Source organism: Salminus brasiliensis, chromosome 23 (assembly GCF_030463535.1).
Source record: "Salminus brasiliensis chromosome 23, fSalBra1.hap2, whole genome shotgun sequence".
Classification (NCBI taxonomy): domain Eukaryota; kingdom Metazoa; phylum Chordata; class Actinopteri; order Characiformes; family Bryconidae; genus Salminus; species Salminus brasiliensis.
In genome coordinates, this window is record NC_132900.1 from 15,767,502 (window position 1) to 15,789,793 (window position 22,292).

The 22,292-nt window shown below is 36.8% G+C and overlaps 1 protein-coding gene across 1 annotated transcript in view; it reads left to right on the forward strand.

The window, feature by feature from the left end:
• Positions 1–22,292, forward strand: part of LOC140546223 (uncharacterized) — a 294,662-nt gene that overhangs the window by 268,084 nt on the left and 4,286 nt on the right. Inside the window, exon 4 of the mRNA XM_072669455.1 lies at positions 20,080–20,096. Coding sequence (XP_072525556.1) covers positions 20,080–20,096 — 17 coding nt within the window. The remainder of the gene's footprint in view (positions 1–20,079; positions 20,097–22,292) is intronic.

The window sequence follows — 22,292 nt, forward strand, 5'->3', positions numbered from 1 at the left end:
GTTTTTATACATATATTGATTTTCTTTTTTCTTGTCACAGAGGATTTCATGACGCACCTTTTTACCTGAAAGTGGACCTGGCCAACAAGGGGCAATCCATCTTCAGCTACGAGTGGTTGTCTGCATCTGGAACGGTGTCTGGATGGCTTGCAATTGATCTTCAACTGTGTAACAGGTATGTGTTAATTCAGTTTTTATACATATATTGATTTTTTTTTTCTTGTCACACATGATCCCATCACGCACCTTTTTACCTGAAAGTGGATCCAGCCAACAAGGGGCAATCCATCTTCAGCTATGAGTGGTTGTCTGCATCCAGAACGGTGTCTAGCTGGCTTGCAATTAATCTGCAACTGTGTAACAGGTACGTGTTAATTCGGTTTTTATACATATATTGATTTTCTTTTTTTTGTCACACAGTATCCCATCATGCACCGTTTTACCTGAAAGTGGATCTGGCCAACAAGGGGCAATCCATCTTCAGCTCTGAATGGTTGTCTGCATCTGGAACGGTGTCTGGCTGGCTTGCAATTAGTCTGCAACTGTGTAAAAGATACGTGTTAATTCGTTTTTTATACATATTGATTTCTTTTTCCTGGATCAGTGTCTGGCTGGCTTGCAATTAATCTGCGACTGTGTTGACATTCTTTTTTGTCTTTCTTATTTTCAGGATCTCATGACCCACCTGACGCATCTTTTTACATGAAAGTGGATCTTGCATTTAATCTGCAACTGTGTAACAGGTAAGTGTTAAATCGTTTTTTATACATATAATGATTTTCTTTTTTTTGTCACACAGGATCCCATCACGCACCATTTTACCTGAAAGTGGATCTTGCAATTAATCTGCAACTGTGTAAAAGGTACGTGTTAATTCGGTTTTTATACATATAATGATTTTCTTTATTCTTGTCACACAGGATCTCATGACGCACCTTTTTACCTGAAAGTGGACCTGGCCAACAAGGGGCAATCTATCTTCAGCTGCGAGTGGTTGTCTGCATCTGGAACGGTGTCTGGCTGGCTTGCAATTAATCTGCAACTGTGTAACAGGTACGTGTTAATTCGGTTTTTATACATATATTGATTTTCTTTTTTCTTGTCACACAGGATCTCATGACGCACTTTTTTACCTGAAAGTGGACCTGGCCAACAAGGGGCAATCCATCTTCAGCTACGAGTGGTTGTCTGCATCTGGAACGGTGTCTGGCTGGCTTGCAATTGATCTTCAACTGTGTAACAGGTATGTGTTAATTCAGTTTTTATAAATATATTGATTTTCTTTTTTTTTGTCACACAGGATCCCATCACGCACCTTTTTACCTGAAAGTGGATCCGGCCAACAAGGGGCTATCCATGTCCAGCTGTGAGAGGTTGCCTGCATCTGGAATGGTGTCTGACTGGCTTTTTTTCATCTGCATCTGAGTTACAGGTAAGTGAACATTCAGTTTCTATACTTAAATTGACTTTCTTTTTTGTCTTTCATATTTTCAGGATGTCATGACCCACCTGACGCATCTTTTTACCTGAAAGTGGATCTTGCAATTAATCTGCAACTGTGTAACAGGTACGTGTTAATTCGGTTTTTATACATATATTGATTTTCTTTTTTCTTGTCACAAAGGATCTCATGATGCACCTTTTTACCTGAAAGTGGACCTGGCCAACAAAGGGCAATCCATCTTCAGCTACGAGTGGTTGTCTGCATCTGGAACGGTGTCTGGCTGGCTTGCAATTAATCTACAACTGTGTAACAGGTACGTGTTAATTCGGTTTTTATACATATATTGATTTTTCTTTTTTCTTGTCACACAGGATCCCATCACGCACCTTTTTACCTGAAAGTGGATCCAGCAAACAAGGGACAATCCATCTTCAGCTATGAGTGGTTGTCTGCATCTAGAACGGTGTCTGGCTGGCTTGCAATTAATCTGCAACTGTGTAACAGGTACGTGTTAATTCGGTTATTATACATATATTGATTTTCTTTTTTTTGTCACACAGGATCCCATCACAAACCTTTTTACCTGAAAGTGGATCTTGCCAACAAGGGGCAATCCATCTTCAGCTCTGAATGGTTGTCTGCATCTGGAACGGTGTCTGGCTGGCTTGCAATTTATCTGCAACTGTGTAAAAGATACGTGTTAATTCGTTTTTATACATATTGATTTCTTTTTTCTGGATCAGTGTCTGGCTGGCTTGCAATTAATCTGCAACTGTGTTGACATTCTTTTTTTGTCTTTCTTATTTTCAGGATCTCATGACCAACTTGACGCATCTTTTTACCTGAAAGTGGATCTTGCAATTAATCTGCAACTGTGTAACAGGTACGTGTTAAATCGTTTTTTATACATATAATGATTTTCTTTTTTCTTTTCACAGAGGATCTCATGACGCACCTTTTTACCTGAAAGTGGACCTGGCCAACAAGGGGCAATCCATCTTCAGCTACGAGTGGTTGTCTGCATTTGGAACGGTGTCTGGCTGGCTTGCAAATGATCTGCAACTGTGTAACAGGTACGTGTTAATTCAGTTTTTACACATATATTGATTTTCTTTTTTTTGTCACACAGCATCACATCATGCACCTTTTTACCTGAAAGTGGATCCGGCCAACAAGGGGCTATCCATGTCCAGCTGTGAGAGGTTGCCTGCATCTGGAATGGTGTCTGACTGGCTTTCTTTTCATCTGCATCTGAGTTACAGGTAAGTGAACATTCAGTTTCTATACTTATATTGACTTTCTTTTTTGTCTTTCTTATTTTCAGGATGTCATGACCCACCTGACGCATCTTTTTACCTGAAAGTGGATCTTGCAATTAATCTGCAACTGTGTAAAAGGTACGTGTTAATTCGGTTTTTATACATATATTGATTTTCTTTTTTTTTATCACACAGGATCTCATGACGCACCTTTTTACCTGAAAGTGGATCTGGCCAACAAGGGGCAATCCATTTTCAGCTGCGAGTGGTTTTCTGCATCTGGAATGGTGTCTGGCTGGCTTGCAATTAATCTGCAACTGTGTAACAGGTACGTGTTAATTCGGTTTTTATACATATATTGATTTTCTTTTTTCTTGTCACACAGTATCTCATGACGCACCTTTTTACCTGATTGTGGATCCGGCCAACAAGGGGCAATCCATCTTCAGCTATTCGTGGTTGTCTGCATCTTGAACGGTGTTTGGCTGGCTTGCAAATAATCTGCAACTGTGTAACAGGTACGTGTTAATTCGGTTTTTATACATATATTGATTTTCTTTATTCTTGTCACACAGGATCTCATGACGCACCTTTTTACCTGAATGTGGATCCGGCCAACAAGGGGCAATCCATCTTCAGCTATGCGTGGTTGTCTGCATCTAGAACGGTGTTTGGCTGGCTTGCAAATAATCTGCAACTGTGTAACAGGTACGTGTTAATTTGGTTTTTATACATATATTGATTTTCTTTTTTTTGTCACACAGGATCCCATCACGCACCTTTTTACTTGAAAGTGGATCTGGCCAACAAGGCGCAATCCATCTTCAGCTCTGAACGGTTGTCTGCATCTGGAGTGGTGTCTGACTGGCTTTCTTTTCATCTGCATCTGAGTTACAGGTAAGTGAACATTCAGTTTCTATACTTATATTGACTTTCTTTTTTGTCTTTCTTATTTTCAGGATGTCATGACCCACCTGACGCATCCTTTTACCTGAAAGTGGATCTTGCAATTAATCTGCAACTGTGTAACAGGTATGTGTTAAATCGTTTTTTATACATATATTGATTTTCTTTATTCTTGTCACACAGGATCTCATGACGCACCTTTTTACCTGAAAGTGGACCTGGCCACCAAGGGGCAATCCATCTTCAGCTACGAGTGGTTGTCTGCATCTAGAACGGTGTCTGGCTGGATTGCAATTAATCTGCAACTGTGTAAAAGATACTTGTTAATTTGTTTTTTATACATATTGATTTCTTTTTTCTGGATCAGTGTCTGGCTGGCTTGCAATTAATCTGCAACTGTGTAAAAGATACGTGTTAATTCGTTTTTTATACATATTGATTTCTTTTTTCTGGATCAGTATCTAGCTGGATTGAAATTAATCTGCAACTGTGTTGACATTCTTTTTTGTCTTTATTATTTTTAGGATCTCATGACCCACCTGACGCATCTTTTTACCTGAAAGTGGATCTTGCAATTAATCTGCAACTGTGTAACAGGTACGTGTTAATTCGGTTTTTATACATATATTGATTTTCTTTATTCTTGTCACACAGGATCTCATGACGCACTTTTTTACCTGAAAGTGGACCTGGCCAACAAGGGGCAATCCATCTTCAGCTGCGAGTGGTTGTCTGCATCTGGAACGGTGTCTGGCTGGCTTGCAATTAATCTGCAACTGTCTAAAAGATACGTGTTAATTCAGTTTTTACACATATATTGATTTTCTTTTTTTTTGTCACACAGGATCCCATCATGCACCTTTTTACCTAAAAGTGGATCCGGCCAACAAGGGGCTATCCATGTCCAGCTGTGAGAGGTTGCCTGCATCTGGAATGGTGTCTGACTGGCTTTCTTTTCATCTGCATCTGAGTTACAGGTAAGTGAACATTCAGTTTCTATACTTATATTGACTTTCTTTTTTGTCTTTCTTATTTTCAGGATGTCATGACTCACCTGACGCATCTTTTTACCTGAAAGTGGATCTTGCAATTAATCTGCAACTGTGTAAAAGGTACGTTTTAATTCGGTTTTTATTCATATTGATTTTCTTTTGTCTTGTCACACAGGATCTCATGACGCACCTTTATACCTGAAAGTGGATCTGGCCAACAAGGGGCAATCCATCTTCAGCTGCGAGTGGTTGTCTGCATCTGGAACGGTGTCTGGCTGGCTTGCAATTAATCTGCAACTGTGTAACAGGTACGTGTTAATTCGGTTTTTATACATATATTGATTTTCTTTTTTTTGTCACACAGGATCCCATCACGCACCTTTTTACCTGAAAGTGGATCCGGCCAACAAGGGGTAATCCATCTTCAGCTATGAGTGGTTGTCTGCATCTAGAACGGTGTCTGGCTGGCTTGCAATTAATCTGCAACTGTGTAAAAGATACGTGTTAATTTGTTTTTTATACATATTGATTTCTTTTTTCTGGATCAGTGTCTGTCTGGCTTGCAATTAATCTGCATCTGTGTTGACTTTATTTTTTGTCTTTCTTATTTTCAGGATCTCAGGACCCACCTGACTGACCTTTTTACCTGAAAGTGGATCTTGCAATTAATCTGCAACTCTGTAAAAGGTACGTTTTAATTCGGTTTTTATACATATTGATTTTCTTTTGTCTTGTCACACAGGATCTCATGACGCACCTTTATACCTGAAAGTGGATCTGGCCAACAAGGGGCAATCCATCTTCAGCTGCGAGTGGTTGTCTGCATCTGGAACGGTGTCTGGCTGGCTTGCAATTAATCTGCAACTGTGTAACAGGTACGTGTTAATTCGGTTTTTATACATATATTGATTTTCTTTTTTTTTGTCACACAGGATCCCATCACGCACCTTTTTACCTGAAAGTGGATCCGGCCAACAAGGGGCAATCCATCTTCAGCTATGAGTGGTTGTCTGCATCTAGAACGGTGTCTGGCTGGCTTGCAATTAATCTGCAACTGTGTAAAAGATACGTGTTAATTAGTTTTTTATACATATTGATTTCTTTTTTCTGGATCAGTGTCTGTCTGGCTTGCAATTAATCTGCATCTGTGTTGACTTTCTTTTTTGTCTCTTATTTTCAGGATCTCATGGCCCACTTGATACATCTTTTTACCTGAAAGTGGATTTTGCAATTAATCTGCAACTGTGTAACAGGTACGTGTTAATTCGGTTTTTATACATATATTGATTTTCTTTTTTTTGTCACACAGGATCCCATCATGCACCTTTTTACCTGGAACTTGATCTGGCCAACAAGGGGCAATCCATCTTCAGCTGTGAGTAGTTGTCTGCATTTGGAACGATGTCTCGCTGGCTTGCAATTAATCTGCAACTGAGTAACAGGTAAGTGAACATTCAGTTTCTATACTTATATTGACTTTCTTTGTTGTCTTTCTTATTTTCAGGATCTCATGACCCACCTGACGCACCTTTTTACCTGAAAGTGGATCTGGACAACAAGGGGCAATCCATCTTCAGCTGTGAGTGGTTGTCTGCATCTGGAACGGTGTCTGGCTGGCTTGCAATTAATCTGCAACTGTGTAAAAGATATGTGTTAATTCATTTTTTATACATATAGATTTCTTTTTTCTGGAACAGTGTCTGGCTGGCTTGCAATTTATCTGCAACTGTGTTGACTTTCTTTTTTGTCTTTCTTATTTTCAGGATCTCATGACCCACCTGATGCATCTTTTTACCTGAAAGTGGATCTTGCAATTAATCTGCAACTGTGTAACAGGTACGTGTTAATTCGGTTTTTATACATATATTAATTTTCTTTTTTTGTCACACAGAATCCCATCACGCACCTCTTTACCTGAAACTGGATCTGGCCAACAAGGGGCAATCCATCTTCAGCTGTGATAGGTTGCCTGCATCTGGAATGGTGTCTGACTGGATTTCTTCTCATCTGCAACTGAGTAACAGGTAAGTGAACATTCGTTTTCTATACATATATTGACTTTATTTATATTTCTTATTTTCAGGATCTCATGACACAGCTTTTTACCTGAAAGAGGATTTGGCCAACAAGGGGCAAGCCATCTTCAGCTGCGACTGGATGTCTGCATCTGGAACAGTGTCTGGCTGGCTTGCAATTAATCTGCAACTGTGTAACAGGTATGTGTTAATTTGGTTTTTATACATATATTGATTTTCTTTTTTCTTGTCACACAGGATCCCATGACGCACCTTTTTACCTGAAAGTGAATCCGGCCAACAAGGGGCTATCCATGTCCAGCTGTGAGAGGTTTCCAGCATCTGCAATGGTGTCTGACTGGCTTTCTTTTCATCTGCAACTGAGTTACAGGTAAGTGAACATTCAGTTTCGATACTTATATTGACTTTCTTTTTTGTCTTTCCTATTTTCAGGATGTCATGACCCACCTGACGCACCTTTTTACCTGAAAGTGGATCTGGCCAACAAGAGGCAATCCTTCTTCAGCTGCGAGTGGTTGTCTGCATCTGGATCGGTTTCTTGCTGGCTTGCAATTAATCTGCAACTGTGTAAAAGATACGTGTTAATTTGTTTTTTATACATATTGATTTCTTTTTTCTGGAACAGTGTCTGGCTGGCTTGCAAATAATCTGCAACTGTGTTGACTTTCTTTTTTGTCTTTCTTATTTTCAGGATCTCATGACTCACCCGACGCACCTTTTTACCTGAAAGTGGGTCTTGCAATTAATCTGCAACTGTGTTGACTTTCTTTTTTGTCTTTCTTATTTTCAGGATGTCATGACCCACCTGACGCACCTTTTTACCTGAAAGTGGATCTGGCCAACAACTGCCTATCCATCTCCAGCTGTGAGAGGTTGTCTGCATCTGGAACGGTGTCTGACTGGCTTTCTTTTCATCTGCAACTGAGTTACAGGTAAGTGAACATTCAGTTTCTATACTTGTATTGACTTTCTTTTTTGTCTCTTATTTTCAGGATCTCATGACCCACCTGACGCACCTTTTTACCTGAAAGTGGATCTGGCCAACAAGGGGCAATCCATCTTCAGCTGTGAGTGGTTGTCTGCATCTGGAACGGTGTCTGGCTGGCTTGCAATTAATCTGCAACTGTGTAACAGGTACGTGTTAATTCGGTTATTATACATTCATTGATATTCTTTTTTCTGGAACAGTGTCTGGCTGGCTTGCAATTAATCTGCAATTGTGTTGACTTTCTTTTTTGTCTTTCTTATTTTCAGGATCTCATGACTCACCTGACGCACCTTTTTACCTGAAAGTGGATCTGGCCAACAAGGGGCAATCCATCTTCAGCTGTGAGTGGCTGTCTGCATCTAAAACAGTGTCTGAATGGTTTTCTTTTCATCTGCAACTGAGTAACAGTTAAGCTAACATTCAGTTTCTATACATATATTGACTTTCTTTTTTGTCTTTCTTATTTTCAGGATCTCATGTCCCACCTGACGCATCTTTTTACCTGAAACTGAATCTTGCAGTTGATCTGCAACTGTGTAACAGGTTCGTGTTAATTCGGTTTTTATACATATATTGATTTTCTTTTTTCTTCTCACACAGGATACTATGACGCACCTTTTTACCTGAAAGTGGATCCGGCCAACAAGGGGCTATCCATCTCCAGCTGTGAGAGGTTGTCTGCATCTGGAACGGTGTCTGACTGGCTTTCTTCTCATCTGCAACTGAGTAACAAGTGAACATTCGGTTTCTATACATGTATTGACTTTCTTATTTGTCTTTCTTATTTTCAGGATCTCATGACCCAGCTTTTTACCTGAAAGTGGTTCTGGCCAACAAGGGGCAATCCATCTTCAGCTGTGAGTGGTTGTCTCCATCTGGAACGGTGTCTGACTGGCTTGCAATTAGTCTGCAACTGTGTAACAGGTACGTGTTAATTCAGTTTTTATACATATATTGATTTTCTTTTTTGTCACACAGGATCCCATGACCCACCTATTTGCCTCAAGGTTGTTCCTATGCAGTTGCTAGGTAGTTGCTATGGTGTTCCAGGGTGTTACCATGGATTTTTATAGGTGGTTGCTATGGAGTTGCTACATGGTTGCTATGGTGTCACAGGTGATTGCTAGGGTGTCAGAAGTGGTTGCTATGTTTTTGCTAGATGGTTTCTAAGATGTTGCTAGGCGGTTGCTAGGATGTCACAAGCAGTTTCTATGATGTCACTAGGTGGTTGCTATAGTGTCACTAAGTGGTTGCTAGGTGGTTGCTATAGTGTTGCTAGGTGGTTGATATACTGTTGCTAGGTGCTTGCTATGGTGTCCCAGGTGGTTGCTATGGATTTTGTTGGTGGTTGCTATGTTGTTGCAAGTGGTTGCAATGGTGTCCCTAAGTGATTGCAAGGTGGTTGCTATGCTGGCATAGGTTGGTTGCTATGGTGTCGCCAGATGGTTGATAGGGTGTTGCTAGGTGGTTGCAATGGTGTTGCTCTGTTGTCACTAGGTGGTTGCCTGGCCGGGACCCAGGCCGAAGTCTGGAACCAAGCCAGGACCCAGACCGAAGCCTGGAACCAAGCTGGGACCCAGACCGAAGCCTTGACACAGGATGAAGTTGGGAACCAGGCAGGGACCCAAGCCGAAGCCAGGAACCAAGCCAGGACCGAAACAGAAGCCGGGACTGTGGGAAGAGCCGTGGAAGGGGCCGGGGCAGTGAGGCTGGAGCAATACAGCTCCGTGAACCAGGCGGATGCCTGAGATAAATTCATCTCAGCAGTGTTATTATTAAATTTAAGATTAGCTCTGCTGAGGTGAATTTAATATTAACATTTCTGAGATAAATTTAATAAACACTATTGAGAAAATTATGATTAGCATTGCTGAGATAAATAAGATTTACACTGCTGTGGTTAATGTATGATTAGCACTGCTGAGATAAATTTAATATTAACACTGCTTAAATATATGTAAGATTAATACCGCTAAGGTACATTTAAGATTAGCAATGGTGAGATAATTGTAATATTAACTCTTCTGATATAAATTTATGATTAGCACTGCTGAGATACATTTAATATTAACATTGCTGAGAAATTTATAATTAGCACTGCTGAGATTAATTTATTAATAAAACTGCTGAGAAATTTATTATTTACACTGCTGAGATACATTTCTTATTTACACTGCTGAGAAAGATTTAGGATTAACACTGCTGAGAAAGATTTAGGATTAACACTGCTGAGATAAATTTAAGAATTACACTGCTGAAATAAATGTAACAACATTGCTGAGATAAATTTAAGAATAACCCTCCTGAGGTGAATTTCTGATTAGCACTGCTGAGATAAATTTATTTTTATTAACACTATTGAGATAAACTTATGATTATCACTGCTGACAAATGTAATATTAATACTGCTGACATAAATGTATTAACACTGCTGAGGTAAAGATATGATTATCACTGCTGAGAAATTTAATATTAACACTGCAGAGATAAATTTTAGATAAGCACTGCTGAGATAAATTTAAAATCAACACTGCTTAAATAAACGTAATATTAACATTGCTGAGAAATTTATGATTAGCACTGGTAAGATACATTTATTAATAACATTGCTAAGAAATTTAGGATTAACTTCTGAGATAAATTTATGATTAATACTACTGAGACAAATTTAGGATTAGCACTGCTGAGAAAAATTTAGGATTAGCACTTCTAAGATAAATTTATGATTAGCATTGCTGAGGTAAATTTATGATCACTGCTCAGATGAATTTAATATTAACACTGCTGAGACATTTAATATTAACACTATTGAGATCAAATTATGATTATCACTGCTGAGAAATTTAAGATTAACACTGCTGTGATAAATTTAATAACACTGCAGAGATAAATTTAAGATTAGCACGGCTGAGGTTAATTCAAGATGATTAACACTGCTGAGACAAATTTAATATTAACACTGCTTAAATAAATGTCATATTAACATTGCTAAAATAAAATTAAGATCAATACCACTAAGGTACATTTAAGATTAGCACTGCTGAGATACATTTAATATTAACATTGCTGAGATACATTTCTTATTTACACTGCTGAGAAAGATTTAGGATTAACACTGCTGAGGTAAATTTATTTCTAACACTGCTTAAATAAATGTAATATTAACATTGCTGAGATAAATTCCAGATTAGCATTGCTGAGATAAATTTAGGATTATCACTGCTGAGATAAATGTAATACTAACATTGCGGAGATAAATTTAAGATTAACTTCTGAGAAATGTATGATTGGCACCGCGGAGATAAATTTATGATTGGCCCTGCTGAAATAAATTTATTATTAGCACTGCTGAGATACATATAATTTTAGCACTGCTGAAGTAAATTTAAGAGTAATACTGCTAAGATAAATTTAAGATTAGCACTGGTGAGATAAATGTAATATTAACACTTTTGAAATAAATTTAATATTTAACACTGCTGAGATAAATTTAATAACACTGCTGAGATAAATTTCAGATTAATATCGCTAAGGTATATTTAAGATTAGCGCAGGTGAGATAATTGCAATATTAACTCTTCTGAGAGAAATTTATGATTAACACTGCTGAAAAATTCTGGATTATCACTGCTGACATAAATTTAATATTAACACTGCTGAAATAAGTTTAAGATTAACTTCTGAGATAAATTTAAGATTAGCACTGCTGAGAAAGTTATGATCACTGCTCAGATGAATTTAATGTTAACACTGCTGAGATTAATTTATGATTAACATTGCTGAGATTAATTTATGATTAGCACTGCTGAGATAAATTTGATTAGCACTGCTGAGATCAATTTATGATTAGCACTGCTGAGATCTATTTATGATTAGCACTATTGAGATCAATTTAACATTAACACTACTGAGAATTTATGATTTACACTGCTGAGATAAATTTAGGATTAGCACTGCTGAGAAATTTAATATTAACACTGCTAAGAAATTTATTATTAACACTGCTGACAAAGTTATGATTATCACTTCTGAGATACATTTAATAACACTGCTTAAATAAATGTAATATTAACACTGCTCAGATAAATTTCAGATTAGCACTGTTGAGAGACATTTTGGATTGGCACTGCTGAGAAAAATGTAATTAACACTGCTGAGGTAAACTTATGATTAGCACTGCTAAGATAAATTTAATATTAACACTGCTGAGAAATTTATGATTAGCGCTATTGAGATACATTTATTATTTGAACTGCTGAGATAAATTTAATATTAACACTGCTGAGATAAACTTATGATTAGCACTGCTGAGGTAAATTTAGGATCACTGCTTAGATTAATTTTATATTAACACTGCTGAGATAAATTTAGGATTATGATTAGCACTATTGAGACATTTATTATTTGAACTGCTGAGATGGATTTAATATTAACACTGCTGAGATAAATGTAAGGTTAACACTGCTGAGGTAAATGTATGATTATCACTGCTGACATGAATTTAATATTAACACTGCTGAGAAATTTAATATTAACACTCTTGAAAAATTTATGAGTAGCACTGCTGAGAAATTGTATATTAACACTGCTGAGGTAAATTTATGATCACTGTTGAGATAAATGTCATATTAACACTGTTTAGATTAATTTAATATTAACATTGCTTAAATAAATGTCATATTAACATTGCTGAGATAAAATTAAGATTAGTTCTGCTGAGGTGAATTTCTGATTAGCACTGCTGAGAGAAATTTAGGATTAGCGCTGCTGAGAAAGTTATGATCACTGCTCAGATGAATTTAATATTAACACTGCTGAGATTAATTTAATATTAACACTGCTGAGATTAATTTAATATTAACACTGCTGAGATAAATTTAATATTAACACTTGAGAAATTTAATATTAACACTGCTGAGGTAAACTTATGATCACTGCTCAGATAAATGTAATATTAACACTGTTGAGATAAATTTAACATTAACACTACTGAGAATTTATGATTTACACTGCTGAGATAAATTTAGGATTAGCACTGCTGAGAAATTTAATATTAACACTGCTAAGAAATGTATTATTAACACTGCTGACAAAGTTATGATTATCACTTCTGAGATACATTTAATAACACTGCTTAAATAAATGTAATATTAACACTGCTCAGATAAATTTCAGATTAGCACTGTTGAGAGAAATTTTGGATTGGCACTGCTGAGAAAAATGTAATTAACACTGCTGAGGTAAACTTATGATTAGCACTGCTAAGATAAATTTAATATTAACACTGCTGAGAAATTTATGATTAGCGCTATTGAGATACATTTATTATTTGAACTGCTGAGATAAATTTAATATTAACACTGCTGAGATAAACTTATGATTAGCACTGCTGAGGTAAATTTAGGATCACTGCTTAGATTAATTTTATATTAACACTGCTGAGATAAATTTAGGATTATGATTAGCACTATTGAGACATTTATTGTTTGAACTGCTGAGATGGATTTAATATTAACACTGCTGAGATAAATGTAAGGTTAACACTGCTGAGGTAAATGTATGATTATCACTGCTGACATGAATTTAATATTAACACTGCTGAGAAATTTAATATTAACACTCTTGAGAAATTTATGAGTAGCACTGCTGAGAAATTTTATATTAACACTGCTGAGGTAAATTTATGATCACTGTTGAGATAAATGTCATATTAACACTGTTTAGATTAATTTAATATTAACATTGCTTAAATAAATGTCATATTAACATTGCTGAGATAAAATTAAGATTAGTTCTGCTGAGGTGAATTTCTGATTAGCACTGCTGAGAGAAATTTAGGATTAGCGCTGCTGAGAAAGTTATGATCACTGCTCAGATGAATTTAATATTAACACTGCTGAGATTAATTTAATATTAACACTGCTGAGATTAATTTAATATTAACACTGCTGAGATTAATTTAATATTAACACTGCTGAGATAAATTTAATATTAACACTTGAGAAATTTAATATTAACACTGCTGAGGTAAACTTATGATTAGCACTGCTAAGATAAAGTTATGATCACTGCTCAGATAAATGTAATATTAACACTGTTGAGATTAATTTAATATTAACACTGCTTAAATAAATGTCATTAACATTGCTGAGATAAAATTATGATTAGCATTGCTGAGATAAATTTATGATTAGCACTGCTGAGATAAATTTAAGATTAACACTGCTGTGGTAAATGTATGATTAGCACTGCTGAGATAAATTTTATATTAATACTGCTTAAATAAATGTAAAATTAATACCGCTAAGGTACTTTTAAGATTAGCACTGGTGAGATAATTGTAATATTAAGTCATCTGAGATAAATTTATGATAAGAACTGCTGAGATACATTTAATATTAACATTGCTGAGATAAATTTAAGATTAACACTGCTGAGAAAGATTTAGGATTAACACTGCTGAGGTAAATTTATTTCTAACATTGCTGAGGTAAATTTAAGATTAGCACTATTGAAATAAATGTAATATATAGCACTGCTGATATAAATTTATGATTAGCACTGCTGAGATGCATTTAATTTTAACACTACTGTGGTAAATGTATGATTAGCACTGCTAAAATCAATTTAAGATTAGCACTGCTGAGGTAAATGTAAGATTAGCACTGCTGAGGTAAATGTAAGATTAACACTGCTGAGGTAAATGTAAGATTAACACTGCTGAGGTAAATTTAACATTAACATTGCTGAGATAAATGTAAGATTAATCCTGCTGAGGTAAATTTAAGATTAACACTGCTGAGTGGAGGGTGGAAAAGGGGTAAATTTAAGATTAGCACTGCTGAGATTAATTTAATATTAACACTGCTTAAATAAATGTCATATTAACATTGCTGAGATAAAATTAAGATTAGCTCTGCTGAGGTGAATTTCTGATTAGCACTGCTGAGGTGAATTTAATATTAACACTGCTTAAATAAATGTAAGATTAATACCGCTAAGGTACATTTAAGATGGTGAGATGCATTTAATATTAACATTGCTGTGATAACTTTCTCAGCAGTGCTAATCATAAATTTATGATCACTGCTCAGATAAATGTAATATTAACACTGCTAAAATTAATTTATGATTAGCACTGCTAAGGTAAACTTATGATTAGCACTGCTGAGGTAAATTTATGATCACTGCTCAGATTAATTTAATATTAACACTGCTGAGATAAATTTATGATTAGCACTGCTGAGATGAACTTATGATTAGCACTGCTGGGATAAATTTAATATTAACACTGCTTAAATAAATGTCAAATTAACATTGCTGAGAAAATTAAAATAAGTTCTGGTGAGGTAAATTTCTGATTAGCACTGCTGAGATGAATTTATTTTTATTAACACTATTGAGATAAAATTATGATTAGCATTGCTGAGAAAATTAATAATTAAATTAATATTAACATGGCTGAGAAATTTAGGATTAACACTGCTGAGATAAATTTAGGATTAGCACTGCTGAGGTAAATTTCTGATTAGCACTGCTGAGGTCAATTTCTGATCAACACTGCTGAGATAAATATAAGATTAGCGCTGCTGAGAAAGTTATGATAACTGCTCAGATGAATTTAATATTAACACTGATTAGATTAATTTCAGATTAGCACTGCTGAGATAAATTTATGATTAGCACTGCTGAGAAAGTTATGATCACTGCTCAGATGAATTTAATATTAACACTGCTGAGATCAACTTATGATTAGCACTGCTGGGATAAATTTAATATTAACACTGCTGAGATAATTTAATATTTAGCACTATTGAGAAATTTAACATTAACACTGCTGAGATAAATGCATGATTAGCACTTCTGAGAAATTTAATAATACTGCTGAGACAAATTTATTATTAACACTGCTGAGATAAATTTCTCAGCAGTGCTAATCCTAAATTTCTCTCAGCAGTTCAAATAATAAATGTATCTCAATAGTGCTAATCATAATCCTAAAGGTATCTCAGCAGTGTTAATATTAAATTGATCTCAGCAGTTCTAATCCTAAATTTCTCATCAGTCCAAATAATAAACGTATCTCAATAGTGCTAATCATAATCATAAATTTAGGATTAGCACTATTGAGATACATTTATTATTTGAACTGCTGAGATTAATGTAAAATCAACACTGCTGAGATTAATGTAAGATTATTAACACTGCTGAGATTAATGTAAGATTATTAACACTGCTGGGTCAGGACTGGTTAGGACAATGACGGGTGAACACTCATGGTGCGATGCAAGACTTTATTAAACCAAACAGGGGAAACAAGAATGCAGCAATAACAAGAACGAATGAATAAACCAAACAAACGAGACAAACTAACATGAGCTAAACCTGAAAGCCACCTGAGGCTGGTTGGGAGTCAGGGTGTCAGGCGAGATAGTGAGATAGTGTATATCAGTGTATATAATATAAAAGTCCTGGACCTTGAAGCCTGTGGACCTGACAAAGCACTGCTGAGATATATTTAATAATAATACTGCTGAGATATATTTAATATTAATACTGCTGAGATATATTTAATATTAACACTGCTGAGATAAATGTAATATTAACACTGCTGAGAAAAAATTAATATTAACACTTCTGAGATAAATTTAATATTAATATTGCTGAGATATATTTAATATTAATACTGCTGAGATATATTTAATATTAACACTGCTGAGATAAATGTAATATTAACACTGCTGAGAAAAAAAATTATATTAACACTACTGAGATAAATTTAATATTAATATTGCTGAGATATATTTAATATTAATATTGCTGAGATATATTTAATATTAACACTGCTGAGAAAATTTATATTAACACTACTGAGATATATTTAATATTAACACTGCTGAGATAAATGTAATATTAACACTGCTGAGATCATTTTAAAATGAACACTGCTGAGATAAATGTAATATTAACACTGCTGAGATAAATGTTATATTAACACTGCTGAGATAATTTTAATATTAACACTGCTGAGATAAACGTAAGATTAAAGTCATTTTTCTGGAACGATCTTCTCCAGGAGGTCTATGAACTGATTAGCTTCCAGCAGATGGAGATGTAGCACCAGCAAGCAGAACTGAATTTCCGGTCTGAAGCAGACAGGACTTATTTAGTGAAGGTAAAGGAAGCAGTGGGAGACAGTGGGAGTAGAAGTTCTGATTTACAGCTCTGTAGTTTTTAAAGCGTTTTTTTTTCTGCTTCACTGTTTAATCATCTCATTTTAGCTCCACTTTTTAGCTCTTCACCTCTCTCCTTCTCTTGAGTTTGTGTGAATTATTGTTTATTATTGTAAGTCCATTGTTAATCCTCCTCCTCCTTCTACTAATAATAACAATAATAATAAAAGTGGAAATAAATAAGTATGAATTGCAGTTTGAAATCTAGAGGTGAAACATTAAGATGAAATATAATATATTATTTTTAATATAATAAAGTGCTGCTACTACTTTTTTGCTATAATTTGTACAGGGATAAGGACAGATATTTGAAAGAGATTTACATTGTAAACAGGTCTGTATGTGTTATGATCTATATTTATAATATATTTTATTTGAGATTTCAGAATCTTAAATTTTGGAGCATCACTGTAAAGATTTGATTGTATTTAGCAACAAGGGCATTGGTGCGGTCAGAATATTGGATGATCATCACCCAACCTCATCCCCAACTGAAAGATTAAAGTTTCCCCAGCTCATCCCAGAAGTAATGGGCACCGTTTACCATTCACTGGCCACTGAATGTTATTAGTTGCACTTGTTTCTGAACCCATGTTCCATGTTTTCAGCTCACACTAATCGTACAGGATACTTTACATAATAAAGTATGCAGAGAAATAGGAGGACTACAATCTGTAATTCTAGAACTACAAAGTTCTCCTACAGTGGGGAAAAAAAGTATTTAGTCAGTCACCAATTGTGCAAGTTCTCCCACTTAAAAAAATGAGAGAGGCCTGTAATTGACATCATAGGTAGACCTCAACTATGAGAGACAAAATGAGGAAAAAAAATTCTGAAAATCACATCACATAAAGAATTTATTAGACCCAGGGAATTGAAGTACACTGAGATGCTGGAGCTGTGGTCTCGCAGCTTACACGCGATCACTCAGGTTTGTTGACGGTGGAGCAGATGGGTGCTCCCGTGTCCGTGTTACCCTCTGGCTCTCTCCTTTTAATTAGGCTGTAATAGTCAGACCTGCCGGAGTCGTCAGACACAATCTGATACTGACCAACATTCTCTGCTCTCCATAAAATTCCTCTCCGAATTAACCCTCTCTCTTTACCCTCTCCGAGTAAATGGCCACCCGGCCCGACCTGCTGGAAGATTGCCCGTTAAGGTCCCCTCTACCTTCGTCAAACCAGCTGCCACCTACGGTCCAACCAGCAGGCCCCCGACCCACCACCACCCATAGCAGACCAGCGGCTCACACGCCTACCACTGCTACCTGTTTAGCGACCATGTTAAAAACATGTTTAACTATCTGTTGTATCTGGTTTGGAAATTTTATTATTAATGTTTAAATAGTTCTGGCCAGAGGAGGATGGGTCCCCCTTGTGAGTCTTGGTTCCTCCCAAGGTTTCTTCCTCCAGCTCTGAGGGAGTTTTTCCTTGCCACTGTTGCCATTGGCTTGCTCATTGGGGGTCTTTGATTCGTTATTTCTTCTTTGTCTCTCTTTTATTAATCACTATTTATGTGAAGCTGCTTTGTGACGACAACAGTTGTAAAAAGCGCAATACAAATAAATCTGACTTGACTTGACTCTTCTGCATTTTCTCTTTCATTAGTCCAACCAAGCCCGATTTTCCTCCACACATTGCAGGTGCGGTGTCTATGGTTAATCCAACCAATTTTTGCCAGGGCAATGCATTTTTACTTAAGGACTTCTCCACCGCATCAAAAATGTCCCGTACTGTTGTGGTCCCATGCATGGCAGCTATATCCAACAGCTCTTCAGTGACAGAGGTCCGACTTCACGCCTCCAATGAAAATGGATAGCTGCGCTGTATCCGTGCTGCCTGTGCTTTCATCAAGCGCTAATGAAAAGGTGATGTAGTTGCGCGTCTCTGCGGCCAGCTGTGTTGCCAGGTTTCCTGCAAGTTCCCTAATTCTCTGGTCGGGACACAGCTGCTCACAGACCTTCAGCATACACTGCTTCAAAAATGCACCCTCTGAAAAAGACTTAGATGTGCGAGTTTTTTTCAGCTACAATAAAGCCGGCTTTCACAGCTGCGTTGTTTTGGGCCGTAGCTCTTGTGAACATATTCTGCTGCGATCGCAGTTTGCCTTTTAATTCTTGTACAATTTGTTGCTTTTCTTGAAGGCTAACTTTGGCATACTTAGCTCCGTGTTTGGTATCAAAGTGCAGACGTAGATTGTACTCCTTGACAACTGCCACCGCCTCATAACACAAGACATACCGTTTTTTTCTCCTTGAAGCACAAACATGTATTCGCCTTCCCATCTCTCTTGAAACTGTCTTCCATCGGCATCAATTTTTCTTTTCCTGGACATTATGGGATCAATATTTGTAGCTATTTCTTAATTCCACTTGTTGAAAAAAATCACATAAAAAAGGATACACTGTAATCTAGTGGTGAAATGCCGTCACTTGGCGGGCAACAGAAGAAAACAACTCAACACACTTTTAATCAACAATTATAGGACTTCAATGGTTTTAGTGGTTAAAAATGTTTGAATGTTGTTTTCTGGTCTTTCAGGCAGGAATAATTTTTAATTAGCAGAAGAAATTGTTACATAAATGAATATGATGTATTGTGTCGAGAATGATGCACAATCAGGATTGTGGTGTGAATCTGAAGGGGCCGCATGGCACTTCCAAGCTTTTGCTTTCCCTTTTTCGCGAAATTGATACACGGATTGGACCATGTTTCAAAAGGACCGATGGTAGCAACAGCGAACAAGCACTGGTTGGCGCCAGGTTTTTCAACGTTTGCAGAAAAGTTTTGCAAATCCTGAGTCATTTGTATGAACATAACATAGGGAAAATGACACGACAGCTCAATCGGCACATCCTACTCCAAATTTTCCATTTGAACACATTATGATTGACTTCATTGAGCTAACACCATGCCAAAATTACTGGTATTGTCTGATAATCATTGTTCAGCAAATGTCCAGAGTGCTTTCCATGTAGAAAACAAGACACACTCGCAGTAGCAAAATGCTTGCTAAGGGAAGTAATTACTAGAGTACTTCCTTTGGAGTTCCAGTAAAAATTTCATCAGACAATGGCAAGCACTTTTAGAACAAACTGATCCAACATCTTTCTGGTGCTTTGAAAATTGATTTGGAAAACACATTGCGCTTATCAAAATGCAGTCGGCTGGTGCATGGGAACGTCTAAACCAGACCATCAAATAATTCAAACCGCCAAACAGGACTGAGCCCAATGGAAGTATTATGTGGTTTTCCTAACCTTTCTCTTTACAGGCCAGTTGAATGCTCTCTACAGCAGGTCGATGATCACATGATTGATTATATGAGTGCACTGTGCAAAACTCTTCAGTCTATTCATTCACAGGTGAAAGAGGTGTTGCCACTGAGTGCTGAGGGTCCTCTACACTCTGTGAAAGTCGGTGACTGGGTGGTAGTGAAAGCCTGTCGAAGGAAGGCTCATGGATCCACTGCTCACATTGCAAGAGAGAGACTGTTCCAGACAGCTTTGTGTCTAAAACTGAAGATCCAGGTGATCAGATGACATGCTAGTAACCTCTCCCTGTTATGCCCAACGTCTCCTATGTAGTGCAAAACTCCACTAGGCAGAAGACGGTTGTTTCCATGCCACGAAAACCAACGCTGGCCCGGAGTAGTGGCCCAGAAGCAGATGCTTGTCGACAAGTTTGTTGTTGTTTCCACTGTTTTCCGTCTAGTGTGTTAAAATTTTCTTTAGGGAAACAGACAGGACTTTGACCTTTATGTTACACTTGTTCTTACTTATACTTCGTGCTCTCCTATCTTTATGAACAATTGTATTAGATTTTATGACATGTAGAGGTCATTGGAATCGTGGACATAGATCTAAATTCAGATCAACTAGTTCTGAACAGTTAGAATCTTTGTTTGACATTTTATGTTTAAAGGGAGGAAATGTGGTTTTGAGATCATAGTAGTACATAGTCAGGTGATCTATTATCACTACATATACCATATGTATTTCATTTCATCATCATTCTCTTAGTAAATTATATCCAGGCTAACATACTACTAGACCTACGCACTTAATCAAAACTTTCGGGTGGACTTTTACTGCTCCATATGAAGGAGACCACAAATCAGTTACTCCCCTTCAGCCGGAGTGGAACAAACTAGCTACTCCTCCGATCCCAAGTGTAGACCTTATCTGTTTTCTCTATGCTGGCCACAGTGAGTTATTGTTCAAGTGACCTCGAAGTTGTATACCAACTCGTTTGGGTATCTCCAGGTGTGAGGGGCTTCTAAAAAACATATTTGAGCTTCCTTCCTCTTCATTAATTATGCACGTATGTTAACGCCCTTTTGTTTATTCATATCACAGTTAGGTGTAACCAATGCGCTTCAATAACTTCTTTTTCTTCTGTGAATCAATGGAAAGTGACAACACCCCTTTGGGAAGATATATATGACCTTTTGTAACTTGGTCAACCTTCAGAGATCTCGGAGTATTTGCCAGGAGCTTCTCCCCGGCCGAAAGCTTTTCAATAAATATATTACTTTGGAGCATTAATAGTGATTTCTGCTTATTTAAAAAATGTCCACCATGGCTTAGTGTCAGTTTTAGGTTCAGCTCAGGTTTAGACTTGATTTAAAGTTAGGCTTGACATCGGTTTTAGGTTCAGCTGAGGTTTAGGCTTGATTTAAAGTTAGGCTTAGTGTCAGTTTTAGGTTCAGCTCAGGTTAGGCTTGATTAAAAGTTAGGCCTGACATCAGTTTTAGGTTCAGCTGAGGTTTAGGCTGGATTTAAGGTTAGGCTTGACATCAGTTTTAGGTTCAGCGCAGGTTAGGCTTGATTTAAAGTTAGGCTTGACATCAGATCTAGGTTCAGCTGAGATGTAGGCTTGATTTAAAGTTAGGTTTAGTGTCAGTTTTAGATTCAGCTGAGGTTTAGGCTATTTTAAGCAGACCTTTGTAGGAAGATAAAGTAATGGGAGGTGAAATACTGGACAGATCAGGTGGTTATAGGAGAAGACTTTATTGTAGTTCCAGACGACTCAGTTGACCATCTTCCCTCTAGAGGGCAGCAGCATCTTTTTGATTATATTTTCAATAACTTAGTCTCCAATACTAATCTGACAAACTGTTGGAGGACAAGAAACCCCAATGCCAGACAGTACACCTGGTTTAATGCTTCTAATAATGCTCAGTGTTCAAGGCTACACTACTGGTTAATCTCTCACAATATGACGGATAGTATTTAAAGTTGTGAAATTTCAGCATCTCCTTTAACTAATCACTGTTCAGTTCCCTTCTTCCTCTCTTTGAACAAATGTAAATCACCTTTGAATTCAATTAGGAAATTTAATAGTAACCTTTTGCTTAATTGAAGATATTTCACCTTTGAACAAATGGGAGTGGTTTAAATGCAATGTTGGAGCAGCAGCAATTAGGACAGTAT